Source organism: Nyctereutes procyonoides, unplaced genomic scaffold (genome assembly GCF_905146905.1).
Source record: "Nyctereutes procyonoides isolate TBG_1078 unplaced genomic scaffold, NYPRO_anot_genome, whole genome shotgun sequence".
NCBI lineage: Eukaryota > Metazoa > Chordata > Mammalia > Carnivora > Canidae > Nyctereutes > Nyctereutes procyonoides.
In genome coordinates, this window is record NW_026575125.1 from 57,476,442 (window position 1) to 57,496,340 (window position 19,899).

Consider the following 19,899-nt stretch of genomic DNA (forward strand, 5'->3'; position numbering starts at 1 on the left):
ACGTCTAGTATTCTCTCAAATGAAACACTGACACAATCCATTTAATTTATGCTAAAAGTCTTACCTGGCCCCAAATCACCTAGGAGATACAAATGGACAGGTTTTTTATTTCTTTAAGTAGCTGAATTTTTCACTTTCTCAGCTCTACTGAAGCCTGAACACCAAATAGTTTGTGGTAGGTAAATTTTCTTTTACTCAAAAAGGTTTTAGTGGGGGATTACTTAGTAAACCTAATATCCTTCTAGAGCTCAACTCCTTAATATCTGTAAGATGCCTCTAACTCTCACTAATCTCTGTAAGAGTTGGGACTTCTACTGCTGGCAGCTGGGCACTAGAACACTGACTGAGAAATGAATAACATCAATGCTCTTAGGTATTGTTATTATAAAGATTCAGCATTAGTGTTCATACTCATTAATTCAGGCACTAGGACTAAAAGAAAGGCTGATTATAAATAAATGCAGAAATGAATGTAAACTACCTTAATGGCTAAATTACCACTGAATCTAGAAAAAAAGAAAAAGAAAGTATTGGCATATTACTATTAGGTTATCATTATCTGTACATTAACCGCCTGTTGTGAAACCACAGATCTTGAGTGCTAATCATTAGGCTAATTTCAACTTTGAAACTTTACCCTATGAACAGTATTGTAATTAAACTTGAAAACTACCCTTAAGCCCCTTAACAAAATCTATGGTGCATGACTTCGGAGTATAGTTTTTTTTTTATCATAAGAACAATTCATATAGACAAAAATAAATCTAGGTAGCAGAGAAAATAATAAAAGTAACTGGAGAATTTTACTATAGCCTACATTAAAAGTCTTTAAAACACCAATACTTATGTTTAATAAAGTGGAAATCTGATCTTCTCAGTTAGTTGTGGTGTTTTCAGGAACATCATACATTTATGACAAAGAATAGGCTTTGCATTGTTGTTCAATTCCCAGTTTGAGGACCTTGATTATGGTATGTTGATTCTGCCTTTTGAATTTTAGATATCTGATATAGGGATGGTATTCACAGCCCAGCAAATATTTATATTGCTATTTAGGGAAGACAGTAGGATTGAATAAAAACCTTGTTTTTTTTTAACCTTGATTTTCACAACACCACTGCAGAATTTTGTGTAAATATGCTGCACATATGCATGCTTATAAATGCACAGGCACACAAGTAGCAAACACAGTCTTTTTCCCCTCAATACCACAAAGATCTTATAAATATAATTAATAGTCTTTCCAGGGGAGTTAGAGACTCCATGGAAGTCTTTTTGAATTCCTCTTTTTTTTTAAATTTATTTATGATAGTCACACAGAGAGAGAAAGAGAGAGGCAGAGACACAGGCAGAGGGAGAAGCAGGCTCCAGGATGGTGCCCTGGGCCAAAGACAGGCGCCAAACCGCTGCGCCACCCAGGGATCCCTTGAATTCCTCTTTACCTGAGAAGAGGAATAAAAAGAGCCTCTGGAAAGGTATATATGTTACATTTAGGTTTTTACAGATTGGAGAGGTAAAATGAAGAAAGAGAGGAAGACTGGTTTGAATTAATTGCTACTAGATTGATGACTTCAGTTAGTAAACAAATAACTTGTCCTGAAACATCTATCTGCGCAGCAAGTTTGATGGAAGCTTTCAATCCACCATGGTGACTTATTTTGAAGATTAAAATGGTTCCCAACATTGAACTCTGTAAGCCTCATGGGAGATGGAAGGCCCTGGGAATGGAAAAAAAGAAATTCACAGGTGAGCTGAACAACTGTAAATATCCACACATTAACATCCATTGACAATAATATGCAACCATTAAAATTATATTTATTAATAGTATGACTCAGCACTGGAAAATGCTAAGTGAAAAGAGTAGGATAAAAAATTATACATACACTGTTATCATTATTTTTAACCCAGAAATTGTATCTGAAACAAAAACAAGGAATATACTAAATTGTTCGAAGTGGTGGGTTCATGGATAATTTATTTTTATCTTCTTTACATTCTACTTATGCTTTCCATATTTTCTCAAGTAAATAAATAATCATTTGATAGCACAAAATACTTATTTTTGAAGTTCACACGAAAATAACATGAGCTTTGAAAGTGGGCAATTCTGAATTTGAATTCTAGCTTTGCTATACTTGTTTATCTCTGTGACTCTGGACATATAACATCAATGGATCTTAGTTTCTTCATCTGTAACATAAGCACAATAAAATCTACCTGAAACAACATCTGCCATATAGTAGGCACTGAAGTAGCTATTATTAATATAAACTTTCTGGAAAACAATTCAGCCATATATTTTAAGAGTCTTTAAGTTCATACCAGTAATTTTGCTTCTAGGATTCTATCCTAAAAAATGATTATAAATGAGAAAACAGATTAATATTCAATGATATTATTGATAGCCTTATTCATAATAGTGAAAAATTGGATAAAATCTTAAGGTTGGAAAGTTAAAAAATTGATTAAATAAACAACAGTACCTTGATATAATGTGAAATTACTATCGGTGTTAATGAGAAATGCAGAATTCAAAACAATGCAATATGAGCTCAATGATTAAAAATATATTCATAGAAAATATTGGAATATTCATAGAAAAGATTTAACATCAGTTATCTTTAGGTGGTGGAATAGGTGATTTTAATTTTCTTCATAGTTTTTTCTTTTTGTTATGCTTGATATACCTTTAAAATTAAGTCTAATGTGTTTATTATAAAAGCAATTCATCTTCATCACAGAATAACTGAAAAATATAGAAAGGAATAAAGAAAAATAATGACCTATAACCTCATAGACTGTTTTTCATTCTCTCTCCTCATCATTCATTCAACAAATATTTATTGCATACTTAACACATGCCAGGCACTGTTTAGGGACTGGCACTAAAATGTGAACAAGACATAGTCCCTGCTCTCAGGGAGCTTACAATCTAGTGAGGGAGGCAGAGAAGTAAATAATTATAACACAGAATAAAAGTGTTCTCATAATGTTATTATGGTAGCATCCAAAAGGGACATAGACCTCAGCTATGTAGGTCAGCCAGTGATGTACCTGAGTAAACGATATGGAAGCTGAAAACTGGAAAATAAATATTATATAGCTAGATGAAGGAGACTGGTATGGAGGAGGTAGGACAGTGCTGAGAAAGCATGCCAATCATGGAAAACAGGGGGGTTTATGTTTGAGGGACCGAAAGCAGTAGAGTGTGGCTCAAGCATAGGGTGTGGAAATAAAACTAGTGGAGAGGAAGCTTCAAAGTTCAGAATTCTGGGAGATGAACCTGGAGAGATGAGCAGGAGCCAGATCATGAAAGGACTTGTAAACCATGTTAATGTGTTCAGACTATGCTGAGGCCAATGAAAGTCATTACACAGATTTGAGTTTTTAACACCATTCTAGTTGCAATATGGTGAATGGATTGGATGAGGGGCAAGATTGAGGCAGGGAAGCCAGCTAAGAGGCTACTGCAGCAATAGAGGGGACACATGATCTGGGGTCATGGTAATTAATATAGAGAAAAGTGCACAGCTTCCAGAGATATTTAGGAAACACAGTCAACACACCTTGGTGATTAACTGGATGTGGGTGGGAGATGAAGGAGTGGGAACAAAACAGGAAAAAGGTTTTGGATGAGTGAAGTTGAAAGGCATTTGGTTATTCAGGTCTAGAGTTCAGGAAAGAGTCCTGGGTTGGAGAAACATATTCAGTAGTTGTTAGTGTGTGTGTGTGTGCACAATGTGTATATATTGCATATATTATATACATTAATTATATATTACATACATATACACACACTCTTTAGCCAAGGAATGGATAGATTTCTTAAGGACTAAGTAGATTAATGTGATGATCAAGAAAAAAACTTGGTAAAGTTTGGGAAGATATTATTTTAAGGAGGAGATCTCTGATGGTGGGGTGGGAGGGAAAGAAATTGTAGAAAGTTTCAGAGAAACATGACAGAACTTAACTTTTTTGCTTTATTGTTTAATTTTTAAATATAAATAAGGTAAAATTAACTTTTGTTTGGTATTATGAGGTTTTAAACATGCGTAGAATCTCATAACCACCATCTCAGCATACAGCTGTTATTTTCATATACAATTCTTTTTATTTTAAAGATTTTATTTATTTTTTCATGAGAGAAACACACACACACACACACACACACAGAGAGAATGAGAGAGAGAGAGAGAGAGAGAGAGAGAGAGAGAGAGAGGCAGAGACACAGGCAGAGGGAGAACCAGGCTCCACATAGGAAGCCCAGGACTCCGGAATCACGTCCTGAGCCAAAGGCTCACGCTCAACCGCTGAGCCACCCAGGCATCCCTCATATACAAATTTTGTATAAACATATAGGTTTTTATTCTAGGGAAAATATACAAGAGTGGAATTACTGGGTCATATGGTTCAACTTTACAAGAAACTTTTAAACAAACTATCAAACTGTTTTCCAGAGTACCTGTGCTATTGTGCATTCCCACCAAAAATGTAGGAGAATTCAAATTATTCTGTCAACACTTGGAATTATCACTATCTTTTTAAAATTTATCCATTTCAGTATGAGTGTAAATGATTCTCCTTGAAGTTTTAATTTGCATTTTCCTAATGGCTAGTGATGTTGAGCATTTTTTCTTGTGCTTTTTTTTCCACCTTTTGCCCATTTTTTTTTATCATGGTGTTTGTTTTCTTATTTTTCAGCTTTTAGAACACTTGCATATTCTGAATACAAGTCCTTTATCAGATACGTGTTTTGCAAATATTTCTTCTCAGTCAGTGGCTCGTCTTTTTATTTTCTTAACAGTGTTCTTTTGAGAAAACATTTTAAATTTTGTTCAAGTCTAATTTGTAAAATTTTCCTTTTATGTATTTTACTTTTGATGTCATATCTAAGAACTTTGCCTAAGTCAAAGTGACATAGGTTTTCTCCTACATTTTAAGAGTTTTATAGTCTTGAATTTTACATTTACATATATGATCCATTTTGAATTTATGTTGTGAAGTGTACATGTTGCAGTGATGTCTAGTTGTTCTAGCACCATTTGTTGAAGAGATTGTCATTTTTACCAGTGAATTACCATTATATCTTTGTGTAAAAACCCATAGATCATCTTTATGTGGGTCTATTTTTCAAAAATTTTTATTTATTTATGATAGTCACACACAGAGAGAGAGAGAGAGGCAGAGGGAGAAGCAGGCTCCATGCTCCGGGAGCCCGACGTGGGATTCGATCTCGGGTCTTCAGGATCGCGCCCTGGGCCAAAGGCAGGTGCTAAACCGCTGCGCCACCCAGGGATCCCTATGTGGGTGTATTTTTGTATTTGATTTTTTTCTGTTCCATTGGGTCTTTTTGCTGCTACCACATTGTATTGACTACTGTGGAATTATAGTATGTCTTAATATTGGACAGATACTGTCTTCTGACTTTGATTTTCTTTTTCAGGATTTTTCTGGCTATTGTAGTTGCCTCATTTTTCCATATAAATTTTAGAATCAGCTTATATCTACAAAAATCTTGCTACAACTTTTTAAAAGATTTTATTTATTTACTTGAGAGAGAGCAAGAGTGAGAGAGCAAGAGCAAGAGAGCACAGAGGGAGAGGGAGAAGCAGACTCCCCACTGCGCAGAGAGCCCAGAAGCCTGAGATCATACCTTAGCTGAAGGCAGCCGCTTAACTGACTAAGCCACCGAGGTGCCCCAAGCCTGCTACAATTTTAATTGGGATTGCATTAAACCTGTATACCAATTTGGGGAGCATTGAAATCTTAACTATATTGAGTCTTCTGACGTCTCTTCATTTATTTAGGACTTCTTTGATCTTTTTCATCAGTGTTTTGCAGATTTCAGCATACAGACCTTATATATAGTTTGTTAGATTTATATCTAGCTATTTAATTTTTGGAATTATTGTTTTGGCAAATATTGTAGGTGGTACTTTTTTTTTAAATTTTGGTTTCCCAACTGCATTGCAAATGTATAGAAACACAATAGATGCTTGTGTGTTTATCTTGTGTGTTGTAAACTAGCTAAACTCACTTATTAGTTCAAAGAGTTTTTGTAAATTCTTTGAATTATCTATGTAGACAATCATGTCATCTGCAAATCAAGATAGTTCTATTTTTTTCCAGAATGCCTTTATATTTTTTTCTAGCACTATTGCATGTGTTAGGATTTCATTATGATATGTGATAGGAGTGATATGAGAAGTTGTGGTTAATAGAAAAATTACTGGTAAGAAGGTTAAGTAATGACGATTTTTCAAGCCAATTTAGGCTGAAGATAACAAATGTGTAATCTCAATTGTGTTATTTGTAATAAGTTGCAATCAGTATTTATAATCTGTTGTGTTATTTTTGTAGTAGTTCTCAGCAGCCTTGGTATAGGAATGGAGAAGGCAAATGGATTGAATCTGGATTTTTTTTTCTGGCTGAGGCAATGGAGTTAGGGAGATAAAAATATTGGCAAGAAATGCCATTTGCAACAACATGGATAGACCTAGAAAGTATGATGCTAAGTGAAATAAGTCAGTCAGAGAAAGACCAATATCATATGATTTCACTCATTTTTGGACATTTAGAAACAAAACAAATGAACAAAGAAAACAAAAAACCCTGGACTCTTAAATACAGAGAACAAACAAGAGGTTGCCTGAGGGAAGGTTGTGAGGGAGGGGTGAAATACATAAAGGGAAACAAGAGCACAACTTAACCTTGATGAGCATTAAGTAATGTATTCAATTGAACCACACTGTACATCTGAAACTAATTAACACTACTTTATTATGCTTCAAAAAATATATTGGCAAGAGAGAAACTGAAGGCTCTCTCCAGTCAAAGCTGGGAGTAACCATGTAAAAATTTAATTTTCACTTATGTTTTTGTTGCATTTTCTTTCAGTGTTTTTCTACATAGACAGCTATATTTTAATACTTAAAAGTTTTAAATTAAAATTTAAAATGTAATTTTAGAATCCTTTCAAGGTTTATCCATGTTTTAACATATATTCTTTTGGTTGCCAAATAGTATTCACTTGTATGGATATGCCACATTTATTTATTTATTTATCAGCAGATAGACATTAGAGTTGTTTCCACATTTTGGCCATTATGAATAATGCTGTTGTAAACATTCATGCACAAGTTTTTGTGTGGACATATATTTTCATTTCTCTTCATTATATACAAGGACTAGAATTTCTGGGTCATGTGGTATTTCTATGTTTAACATTTTGAAAGACTGTCAAACTGTTTTCCAAAGTGATTGAATCATTTAACACTCTAATCAGCAATGTGTGAGGTTTCTGATTTTTCCACATCATTGTCAACACTTGTTATTTTCTGTCTTTTGGATACTAGTGGATATTAAGTGGTATTTTGTAGTTTTGATTTGCATTCTTCCAATAGCTAATAATGTTAAGCATCTTTTCATGTGCTTGTTGACCATATACCCATGGAGAAATATCTAGTCAGATACTTTGTCATTTTTTTTAATTGGATTTTCTTTTTATTATAGAATTGTAAAAGTTCTTTATATATCCTGCACACAAGTTTCTTATCAGATATTTGATTTGCAAATATTTTCTCATCAAAGGCCACATATATAATTCCATGGGATCATGAATTATGTGGAATGTCCAGAATAGGCAAATCTATACAGACAGAAAGGTAGATTAGTGGTTACCAAGAAGTGGGATGGAGGAATTGAAAGTGACTGCTAAAGAGTATGGTATTTCTAAACCTTTTTAAAAAATTTTTTATTTATTTATGATAGTCACTGAGAGAGAGAGAGAGGCAGAGACATAGGCAGAGGGAGAAGCAGGCTCCATGCACCGGGAGCCTGATGTGGGATTCGATCCCGTGTCTCCAGGATCGCGCCCTGGGCCAAAGGCAGGCGCCAAACTGCTGCGCCACCCAGGGATCCCAGAGTATGGTATTTCTAAATATTCCAAATTAATTGTGGTGATGGTTGTGTAGCTTTGTGAATATCTTAAAAATCACTGAATTGTACATTTTAAGTGGTCAAGTTATATGGTATTGTGAATTATATCACAATATAAGCTGATGCAAATATACCTTTAAAATTACACTGCATTAATACAGCTTTTTAACATAACTCTATTAATTGTTCTTCAAAATACTTTTATTGGTATAAAATATTTCATCATAATAATGAAGGAATTTATTTCACCATTCCTCTATTGTTAGATATTTAGCTTTGTTTCTACTTTTCTGGTGTTATGATAAATTGATAATAAATAGTTGTGCAGGGACGCCTGGGTGGCTCAGCGGTTGAGTGTCTGCCATCGGCTTGCGGCTTGATCCCAACCCAAGGTCCTGGGATTGAGTCCTGCATCAGGCTCCCTGTGAGGAGCCTGATTCCCCCTCTGCCTATGTCTCTGCCTCTCTCTGTGTGTTTCTCATGAATAAATAAATAAAATCTTAAAAAATAATAAAATAAAAAACCAGTTGTGCAGATCTCTGATTATTTCATTAAAGTACATCCCTAAAATTTGGTTATCAGAAAAAATTATATGAACATTTTATGGGTTTTTATATGTTACTAAATTTCATAAAAACGATGTATGAATTTAAATTTATAACAGCACCTGTTTCAAACAGCACCTGTTTACATCCTTACCAATACTAAGTACTATAATTTATAAAAATTGGCTATTATGGTAAACAAAAAGTGATATTTTGGGTTATTTTAATTTGCATTTCTTTGTAGTGAATTTGAATAATTTTCATGTTTATTCTTCATTTTAAATTTTATTTGTTGATTGTTTGCATTGTTTACTCATTTTCTAATGGTTGTATTTTTTTTCCTTTCTGATTGGCAATATCTTTGTAAATTAAGGGTGTTAAATTTTGAGTGTTACATATTTTGCAAATGTTTCTAGTCTTTTCATATTGAAGGAAATATTTATAATTAGTGCTTTTTATATAAAAATTAGGGCAATAATGTCTTTTTTTACCTACAAACATTTTAAGCAAATTTAAAAATATGTCAGCAATTGTTAATTTCAAATTGTAAATAAATGGTCATTTAATTTAAACAATATTGGGGAGATGGAGCATTATGCACATGAATTCTATGGCGTGTTATGGACATGAATTCTATATAAGGTCTACAGAAATGGAAACACATTATAAGGGCTATTAGTCAAGTTGTATAAATTATATATAGAACTTCTACTTATGTGAATAATATGAGGGTGAAAAATTTAATATCTTATTCACCAGAGCAAGAACTTAATTCTTTTCTAGTCTGCCCCTTAGCAGTCCAGGCAACAAATCTATATGCCTCCCTCAGAATACTGACCTGAGAGATGCAGGAAATGTGTAAACTACTATGTTTCTGTTTCCATGGTGAGAGATGATGAAGCTTCTGGATAATCTGAAAGGTTGAAAAGTGAAGGTGATCAAATGACCCTTTTTATTTTATGGGCGGGTATTATTTCACTGGTATATTTCATTTTTTTCAATCCCTGGAGACACTAGATATCTGCAGATCTCTAAAGACTGGTGTGCTATCCCAAAGCATTTGTAACCAGTTGAGATTTTCATATTCCAAAAGTAGTCAGGTTGATGTACCGTAAAAGAAGATTATTTTATTTATAAGCATTATCTGATCTATAATAATGGCAGGTATTAGACTTAGACAGCTGTGATAACAACTCAACATCATCTGGCTTTAATGGGATGCTTTGGGTCTTGCTACTCAAAAAATTATCCTATTTCATGTTTTTCTACTGGACATATTGAAATAGCTATTAAAGTACTTTTGCTGTTGCTGTGTTTCTAAAAAGGACTAAGGCATCCAGAAAGCAAGAGGCTTTAGAATTAACAAACAACATCATTTATGGTACACATGTTTTTGTTTCTAATATGAGCATTTTGGAGGAGTAAAGTACTTTTGAATCCGCTTGCTTAATGTACTGATAATCACTTTCTTTATACTCCTTGCATAATATTATACTTGGCAGTTTGAGATTTAAAAAAACAAGCTGATGGGGAAAGAAAAGTGGTGGTGGAATAGGGAGACTCTGGGCATGTCTTGTTCCATGAACACAATGAGATAACCATCAAATCATTCTAAATACCCCAGAAGTAGAACTGAAGACTGACAGAACAAACTCCACAAATAAAGGAAGAGAAGAGGTCACATCAAAAAAGGTAGGAAGTGGGGAGACATGGCTGTGGGAGAAATGGATCACAGGTGCTGCAGAGGGGAGGGAGCCATATTTGTAGAGAGAAGCATACTTGTGCACACGTGCATGCACACGCAAGAGAGAGAGACACACACACAGGGGAATGCACAAGAATGCTTCCCCAAAGCCATTGGCTTGGAAAAGGGGAGGAGCTGAATTTCATGAATTCTTGCAAAAAGCAGAGCTTAAAGCCTGGAGTTTTATTTTTTTTAATTTTTTAAATAAATTTATTTTTTATTGGTGTTCAATTTACCAACATACAGAATAACACCCAGTGCTCATCCCGTCAAGTGCCCCCCTCAGTGCCCGTCACCCATTCACCCCCACACCCCGCCCTCCTCCCCTTCCACCACCCCTAGTTCGTTTTCCAGAGTTAGGAGTCTTTATGTTCTGTCTCCATTTCTGATATTTCCCACACATTTCTTCTCCCTTCCCTTAAGTTTTAAAGGTCAGTAAACTTGACTGTGACAGAGCCTGGAGGGCACTTTGCTGCTCCTGGAGAGAAGAGCATTCACAGAGATGTCTCTCCAGGAAAAAAGGAGTTGGCCTGCATCATTTCCCTCCCCCACCCATCAGCATAAATACAGAGTCACCTGTTGGAAACACAGCAGTGCCTACCCTGGCTGTCTAACTTGCTTATATGAAGCCCCACACCCCTGCACACTGGTAGGACTGCCCTTTTCAGTCACACTTGCCTCAGTCCCAGTGTGGTGAGCCCCTCCCCCAGAAGACTGGCACAAACCCATGACCAGACCATGTTTCCCAACCAGAGAGTTCTGCAGGGCTTCAGTTGTGGTAAAGGTGGTGTCAGATCTCATTCCACAAGAAGACCAGAGCACACCTAGTTCAAACTCTCATCATTCAGGACAGGAACCAAACACTAAGGAGAGACTGCAGACAACTGGCCTGAAGGATAGAGAAGCCTAAACACAATAGCAGAGTACACAAAGCACACATCAGAGACACTTCCTGAAGGGCTAATCCCTGGGCACTCCATAACCCCTTTGTCATAAAGCCATTACATTCAGGAGACATAGGAGACATAACTGGCTTTTCTAACACAGAGATGAAGGTAGAGACTTAGACAAAACATGAAGACAGAAGAATTTATCATAAATGACAAGATAAGGCCATGGCCAGAGATGTAAACAAAATAGATGTAAGTAAGATGACTGATAGAAAATTTGAAGCAACAATCAGAATAATTACTAGGCTTGAGAAAAGAATGGAAGACATCAAGGAATCCCTTACCACAGAGATAAAAGAATTAAAAAATCAGAAATGAAGAATGCAATAAATAAGATTGGAGACAGGCTTAAGGCAATGAATAGCAGGCTGCAAGAAGCAGAGGAATGGATCAGTGACCTAGAAGACAAAAGAATGGAAAGTAACGAAGGTGAACAAAAGAGAGAAAGAATTATGCAACACAAAAATAGACTTAGGGAACCCAGTACTTCATCAAACATAATAATATTCGTATTATTGGAGTCCCAGAAGAAAAGAGAGAAAAGGGGCAGAAAATTTATTTGAAGAAAGAATAGCTGAAAGTATTTCTAACCTGGGGAAAGAAACATATCCAGATTCAGGAGGCACAGAGGATTCCCATCAAAATCAACAAAATCAGATAAACACGTAGACATTTCATAATTAAATTTGCAAAATATAGTGATAAGGAAGAAAATCTTAAAAGCATCAAGACAAAAGCAGTCCTTAATTTACAAGGGAAAAACCATAAGGCTAGTTGGGGATGTCTCAACAGAAACTTGGCAAGCGACAGAGAGTGGCATGTTGTATTAAAAGTGCTGAACGGGGGATCCCTGGGTGGCGCAGCGGTTTAGCGCCTGCCTTTGGCCCAGGGCGCAATCCTGGAGACCCGGGATCGAATCCCACATCGGGCTCCCGGTGCATGGAGCCTGCTTCTCCCTCTGCCTATGTCTCTGCCTCTCTCTCTGTGTGTGTGACTATCATAAATAAATAAAAATAAAAAATAAAAAAATAAAAAGTGCTGAACAGGAGAAACTGGCAGCCAAGAATACTCTATCCAGGAAGGCTATCATTCAGAATAGAAGGAGAGATAGTTTCCCAGACCAACACTAAAGGAGTTCATGACCATAAAACAAGTCCTGAAAGAAATATTAAGAAGGACTCTGAGTAGAAAGGAAAAAAACAAAAGTAACAAAGACAAGAAAGGAGGGGTGCCTGGGTGGCACAGTCAGTTGAGCATCTGACTCTTGGTTTTGGCTCAGGTTGTGATCTCAGGATTGTGAGATGGAGCCCTGTGTCAGGCTCCATGCGCAGAGTAGAGTCTGCTTAAGATTCTTCCTGTGTCTCTCCCTTCTGCACTCTCTCTAAAATCAATTAATCAATCAATCAATCTTAAAAAAAGACAAAGATCAGAGAAAATCTCTAGACACAATGAAAAAAACAAGTAACAAACTAGTACTAAATACATAACTATCAATAATTAATCTGAATGTAAATGCACTGAACACTCTAATCAAAAGACATAGGATGTCAGATGGATAAAAAACAAGACTCATCTACATGCTGGCTATAAGAGACTCACTTTAGACCTAAAGACACCTGCAGATTGAAAGTGAGGAGATGAAGAAAAATTTACGTCACAAATGGATGTCAAAAGAAAGCTGGAGAGAAATACTTTTTTAAAGGATTTATTTATTTATTTTAGATAGATAGATAGAGAGAGAGAGAGTGCACGCAAGTGGGAGGGGCAAAGGGAAAGAATCTCAAGTAGACTCCCTCCCCATTGAGTATGGAGCCTTATGTGGAGTTTGATCTTATGACCCTGAGATCATGACCCCAGCTGAAATCAAGAGTCAGATGCTTGACCAACTGAGCTACCCAGATGCCCCAAGAGAAGTACTTATATCAGACCAACTAGACTTTATTTTTTTAAAGATTGATTTGTTTATTTTAGAGAGAGCATGGGCAGGGTGGGAGAGGCAGAGGAAGAAGGAGAGAATACCAAGCAGACTCTCCACTGAACCAGGAGCCTGGTGCAGGACTAGATCCTAGGACTCTGAAATGATGAGCTGAGCTGAAGTCAAGAGTTAGATGCTTAACTGACTGAGCCATCTAGCACCACCAGACAAATTACACTTTAAAACAAAGCCTATAACAAAAGATGAAGAAGGGCCTATATAATCATAAAGGGGACAATCCAACAGGAAGATCCAAAAATTCTAAGTATTTATGCACCCAACATGGGAACACCCAAATTTGTAAAAACAGTCAATAACAAACAGAAAGGAACTAATAGATACAAATACAATATTAGGAGACTTTAACACCCCACTTACATCAATGGACAGATTATCTATACAGGAAAATAAACCAGGAAACAATGGCTTTGAATGACACACCGGATCAGATGGACTTAACAGATATATTCAGACATTCTATCCTAAAACAGTGGCATACACATTTTTTTCAAGTGCACATGGGACATTCTCCAGAATAGATAACATACTAGGTCACAAATCAGGCCTCAAAAAATACAGAGAGACTGAAATCATACCATGCAACCTTACTGATCACAATGCTATGAAATTAGAAATCAGCCACAAGAAAAAGTTTGGAAAAATACATGCAAAGTTAAACAACATGCTACTCAACAATGAATGGGTCAACTAGGAAATTAAAGAGGAAATTAGAAAATACATGGAAACAAATGACAATGAAAACACGATGGTCCAAAACCTTTGGGAAGCAGGAAAAGCAAATGCAAGAGGGACATATATACCAATAAAGGCCTTATTCAAGAAGCAAGAAAAGTCTCAAATCAACAACCTAATCTTACAACTAAAGGAGCTAGGAAAAGAACAAATGAAGCCTAAAGCCAGCAGAAGGAAGGAAATAATAAAAATTAGAGCACAAATAAATGAAATAGAAACCAAGAAAATAATAGAACAGATCAATGAAACCAGGGGGTAGTTCTTTTTTTAAAATTTTTTTTTATTTTTTTATGATAGTGAGAGAGAGAGAGAGAGAGAGAGAGAGAGAGAGAGAGAGAGAGAGGCAGAGACACAGGCAGAGGGAGAAGCAGGCTCCATGCACCGGGAGCCTGATGTGGGATTCGATCCCGGGTCGCCAGAATCGCGCCCTGGGCCAAAGGCAGGCGCCAAACTGCTGCGCCACCCAGGGATCCCCCAGGGGGTAGCTCTTTGAAAACATTAATAAAATTGTCAACCTCCTAGCCAGGCTTAAAAAGAAAAAGAAAGGACCCAAATAAATACAATCACAGATGAGAGCGGATAAAAAACAATCACAGATGAGAGAGGATAAAAAACAATCAACATGACAAAAATCCAAACAATTATAAGAGAATATTATAAAAAAAATTATTCCAACAAACTGGGTAATCTGGAAGAAATGGATAAATTCCTAGAAACTTATACACTATTGAAACTGAAACAGGAAGAAATAGAAGACTTGAATATACCTATAACAAGCAGAGAAATCAAACTGAATCAGTAATAAAAAAATCTCCTAACAAACAAATTCAAGGACCAGATGGTTTCACAGGTGAATACTATCGAACATTTAAAGAAGAATTGATACTTATTCTTCTCAACCTATTAAAAAAATAGAAAAGGAAGAAAATCTTCCAAATTCATTCTATGAGACCAGCATTACCCTGATACCAAAACCAGAGGGAGACACCACTGAAAAAGAGAATCAGGGGCCAATATCCCTGATGAACAAGAAGGTTAAAATTGTCAATAAAACACTAGCAAACCAAACCCAACAATACTTCAAAAAAACCAAATAATTCACAATGTTTGGATTCACTTCTGGGTTGCAAGGATGGTTCAATATTTGCAAACAAATCAATGTGATACACCACAATAAATGAAAGGATAAGAATCATATGATCATTTGAAGAAATGCAGAAAACGCATATGACAAAGTTCCACATCCACTCATGGTAAAAAGCCTCAACAAAGTAGGTGTAGAGGGAACATACCTCAACATAATAAAGGCCATAGATGAAAAACCCACAGCTGACATCATATTCAATGGAGAATTACTGAGAGTTTTACTTCTATGGAAAGGAACAAGACAGAGATGTCCACACTCACCACTATAATTTAACATAGTGCTGGAAATCTTAGCCACCACAATCAGACAACAAAAAGAATTAAAAGGTATCCAAATCAGCAAGGAATAAGTAAAATGTTCAGTATTCACAGATGACATAATACTTTGAATAGAAAACCTGAAAGACTATAAAAAAATTGCTAGAACTGGTACACAAATCTAGTAAAGTCACAGGATACAAAATCAACATATAGAAATATATTGCTTTTCCACACATCAATAATGAAGTAGCAGAAAGAGAAATCAAGGAATCAATCCCATTTACAATTGCATCAAAACCCATAACCTACCTAGGAGTAAACCTAACCAAAGAGGTGAAAGACCTGCATTCTGAAAACTAGAAAATACTGATAAAAGAAATTGAAGATGACACAAAGAAATAGACATTCCATGCTCATGGATATTGGAAGAACAAATATTGTTAAAATGTCTATACTACCCAAAGCAATCTCTGAGTTTAATGCAATTCCTATCAAAATACCATCAGCATTTTTCACAGAGCTAGAACAAACTATCCTAATATTTGTATAGAATCACAAAAGACCCTGAATAGACAAAGAAATCTAAAAAGAAAACTAAAGCTGGAGGCATCACAATTCTGGACTTCAGGTTATATTACAAAGCTGTAATAATCCAAACAGTATGATATTGGCACAAACACATAGACGAATGGATGAATGGAACAGAATATAAAACCCAGAAATGGGGGATCCCTGGGTGGCGCAGTGGTTTGGCGCCTGCCTTTGGCCCAGGGTGCGATCCTGGAGACCCGGGATCGAATCCCACGTCGGGCTCCCGGTGCATGGAGCCTGCTTCTCCCTCTGCCTGTGTCTCTGCCTCCCTCTCTCTGTGACTATCATAAATAAATTTTAAAAAATTAAAAAAACAGAAATGAACCCATAACTATAAGGTCAATTAATCTTTGACAAAGCAAGAAAGAATATCCAATGGAAAAAAGACAGAGTCTTCAACAAATGATGTTGGGAAAACTAGACAGCAACATACAAAATAATGAAATCGGACCACTTTTTTACACCAAAGGCGAAAATAAATTCAAAGTAGATTAAAGAACTAAACCCTGAGACCTGAAACTTTAAAAATCCTAGAAGAGAATACAGGCCATAGCAAATTCTTTCTGGATATGTCTCCTGAGGCAAGGGAAAGAAAAGCAAAAACAACAACAACAACAACAACAAACTATAGGGACTTCATCAAAATAAGCTTTTGCACAATGAAGGCAACAGTCAACAAAACTAAAAGGCAATCTATGGAATAGGAGAAGATATATGCAAAATGACATATCTTATAAAGGATTAATATCCAAAATATACAAAGAACTTATAAAATACAACACCCAAAAAACAAAGAATCCAGTTAAAAATGGGAAGAAGGCATGAGTAGATATTTTTCCAAAGAAGATGCCCAGATGGCCAATAGACACATGAAAAATGGTCAATATCACTGATCATCAGGGAAATGCAAATCAAAACCGCAAAAAGATATCACCTCACATCTGTCAGAATGGCTAAAATCAACCACACAAGAAACAGCCAGTGTTGGTGGAGATGTGGTGGCGGAGAAAGGGGAACCCTCTTGCACTGTTGGTGGGAATGCAAACTGCTGCAAGCTGCTCTGGAAAACAGTATTCAGGTTCCTCAAAAAGTTAAAAAATAGAAAAAACCTACAATCTAGCAATCGCAATCTTAGGTATTCACCCAAAGAATACAAAAATAGGAATTCAAAGGGATACATACATCCTGATGTTAATAGCAGCATTATCTACAATAGCTAAATTATGGAAATAGCCCATGTGTTCATCAATAGATGACTGCAGAAAGAAGATGTGGTGTGTGTGTGTGTGTGTGTGTGTGTATACAATGGAATGTTAGTCATAAAAAATAATGAAATCTTGCCATTTGCAAAGACATGGATGGGGCTAGAGAGTATTATAGTAAGTAAAATAAGTTTGTCAGAGAAAGGGAAATATCGTATGATTTCACTCATGTGGAATTTAAGAAACAAAACAAATGAGCAAAGGGGAAAAAAAAGAGAGAGAAAGAGGCAAACCATGAAAATAGGTGCTTAAGTATAGAGAAGAAACTTATCTTACCAAAATGCAGGTGGATGGGAGAATGGATTACATAGGTGATGAGGATTAAGGTGTGCACTTGTTATGAGCACAGGGTGATATATAGAATTGTTGAATCACTATATTGTACGCCTGAAACTAATATTATACTGTATGTTCACTAACTGAAATTTAATTAAAAACTTTGAATGAATGAATGAATGAATGAATGAATAAAAAGGTAGCAGTGATTGTCCCTTATAGTTTTTGGTTAGTACATTCTCCTTTATGAAATCAATGTGCCATTCAGAGTACTTCCATAACTGTGAGATTTAGATCCCAGAGTATAGCTGCCAGTCAGGATGTAGCCACCAGGAGGCTGGAAAACTTTCATGCCACTGTGTTAAACAGACAGATTCCAGAGCCAAGGTTGCTTTGTTCCATAAAGAATAGAAAAGTAAAAGTAGCTTTGAGAATGTCTGTCTTTGGAATCACAGCTCCATGGTGGGCACAACATTCTATCTGGAATCCCAGGTTTAGGGTGTTCTTTCCCTTAAGTCTGAACAGAAAGCAACTGTATTGATCCAGCTCTTCAGTGAAGGATATATAGAAAATAACTCATGTTTGTCAAACATCTTGAAGAGAAAAATAGGCAGTAAATGCTTAAGCATACATGTCATTCTCACCTATATATTTCTACCAAAAAGGTGATTGATAAAGTGTGAAAGGCAATTCTGGAAGTGCAATGGGCTATCTGCCTTTCTGCTCCTTGCTGATGGTTGGTATTTCAGAATTTGGTAGGTATGATTTGACAATACACTTTTTCAGAAATTGACTTAGTATTCTGCTAAATGGGTTTCATTAGCTTTTTACCACTGCAATGCACACTCTTATTTGGCACAGAATGCTTCCTCCCAGCCATTAATTGATCAGGCTTGCAGACATTGAAGCCTGAGCTGAAAAACTGGATTATCAACTTCATGGTATCACTCCTAGCATTGATCCAGCTAAGGCAGCAAAGGTAGAGTCATCATGTGGTGAGGACTAAATTGAAAAAAAAAATGCAGATACTTCAAAAAGTCATGCTATGCGTAATAGAAGACAAATGAAGAATTTGGGAAGTCAATTTGACTTCTACTATCTGTACCTATACTGCTTTCCCCACTCCTACCTGCTCTTGATGCCTGTGTTGTAGTGATTTCAACATTTATTCAATATACATCTACTTAAACCAAGAATGATGTAATTTTAGTATTAGTGTATGCTCAGTATTCATTCTCTTTCTGTATCATTCTAGATCTCCTCCTTTGCTTTAAAATTCTATATTCCAGGGAAGGGCAAGATGGCGGAAGAGCAGGGTCCCCAAATCACCTGTCCCCACCAAATTACCTAGATAACCTTCAAACCATCCTGAAAATTTACGAATTCGGCCTGAGATGTAAAGAGAGACCAGCTGGAATGCTACAGTGAGAAGAGTCCGCGCTTCTATCAAGGTAGGAAGACGGGGAAAAAGAAATAAAGGAACAAAAGGCCTCCGAGGGGGAGGGGCCCCGCGAGGAGCCGGGCTGAGGCCGGGGCGAGTGTCCCCAGGACAGGAGAGCCCCGTCCCGGAGAAGCAGGAGCTGCACCAACCTTCCCGGGCGGGCGGAAAGGGGCTCGCAGGGAGTTAGAGCAGGACCCAGGAGAGCAGGGATGCCCTCAGGCTCCCTGGGTCACTAACAGACACCTGCGAGCGCAGGAGAGTGCTCCGAGCTCCCTAAGGGCTGCAGCGCGCACGGCGGCGGGACCGGAGCAGCTCGGAGGGGCTCGGGAGCGGCTCCAGGGAGGGGGCTGCGGGGCGGGAGCGCGAATCCAACAGCGCAGGCCCCGGAGCACAGGGCGCCGGGACACAGCCCGGGATCCGGCCTCCCCCTGGGACAGGCAGAGGCCGGGAGGGCCCAGGACAGCAAGGACGCTCCTGCCCCGAGCTGAGCAGATCAGCGGCCTCGCCCCGGAGCCTCCAGGCCCTGCAGACGGAGAACCGAGAGCCCGAGCCCCGTAGTTCCTGCGGAGGCTAAATCCAGGCTTCCAGAGTTGCCATAGCAACTGCTGCTGTTCCTCCTGGGGCCCCACGGGGTAAACAACCCCCGCTGAGCCCGGCAGCAGGCAGGGGCAGAGCAGCTCCCCCAAGTGCTAACACCTGAAAATCAGCACAGCAGGCCCCTCCCCCAGAAGACCAGCTAGACAGACCAGTGATACTCCCCCGTGTTCCAATACAACTTGTTTTTGGCCACTCGGCACTGAGCAAAATGACTAGAAGGAAAACCTCACCTCAAAAGAAAGAATCAGAAACAGCCCTCTCTCCCACAGAGTTACAAAATCTGGATTACACTTCAATGTCAGAAAGCCAATTCAGAAGCACTATTCTACAGCTACTGGTGGCTCTAGAAAAAAGCATTAAGGACTCACAAGACTTCATGACTGCAGAATTTACATCCAATCAGGCAGAAATTAAAAA

At 37.3% G+C, this 19,899-nt stretch overlaps 1 protein-coding gene across 2 annotated transcripts in view; it reads right to left on the reverse strand.

Annotated features, from left to right (window-relative positions):
• Positions 1-19,899, reverse strand: part of ZDHHC15 (zinc finger DHHC-type palmitoyltransferase 15) — a 173,531-nt gene continuing 153,632 nt past the window's right edge. Inside the window, exons 11-12 of one of the 2 annotated variants that reach the window (XM_055338669.1) lie at positions 9,325-9,399; positions 3-1,718 (exon numbers count right to left, since the gene is read on the reverse strand). In XM_055338669.1, coding sequence (XP_055194644.1) covers positions 9,353-9,399 — 47 coding nt within the window. In that variant the 3' untranslated portion in view covers positions 3-1,718; positions 9,325-9,352. Of the gene's footprint in view, positions 1,719-9,324; positions 9,400-19,899 lie in introns of both variants that reach the window. The other variant, XM_055338668.1, reaches the window with a different exon arrangement.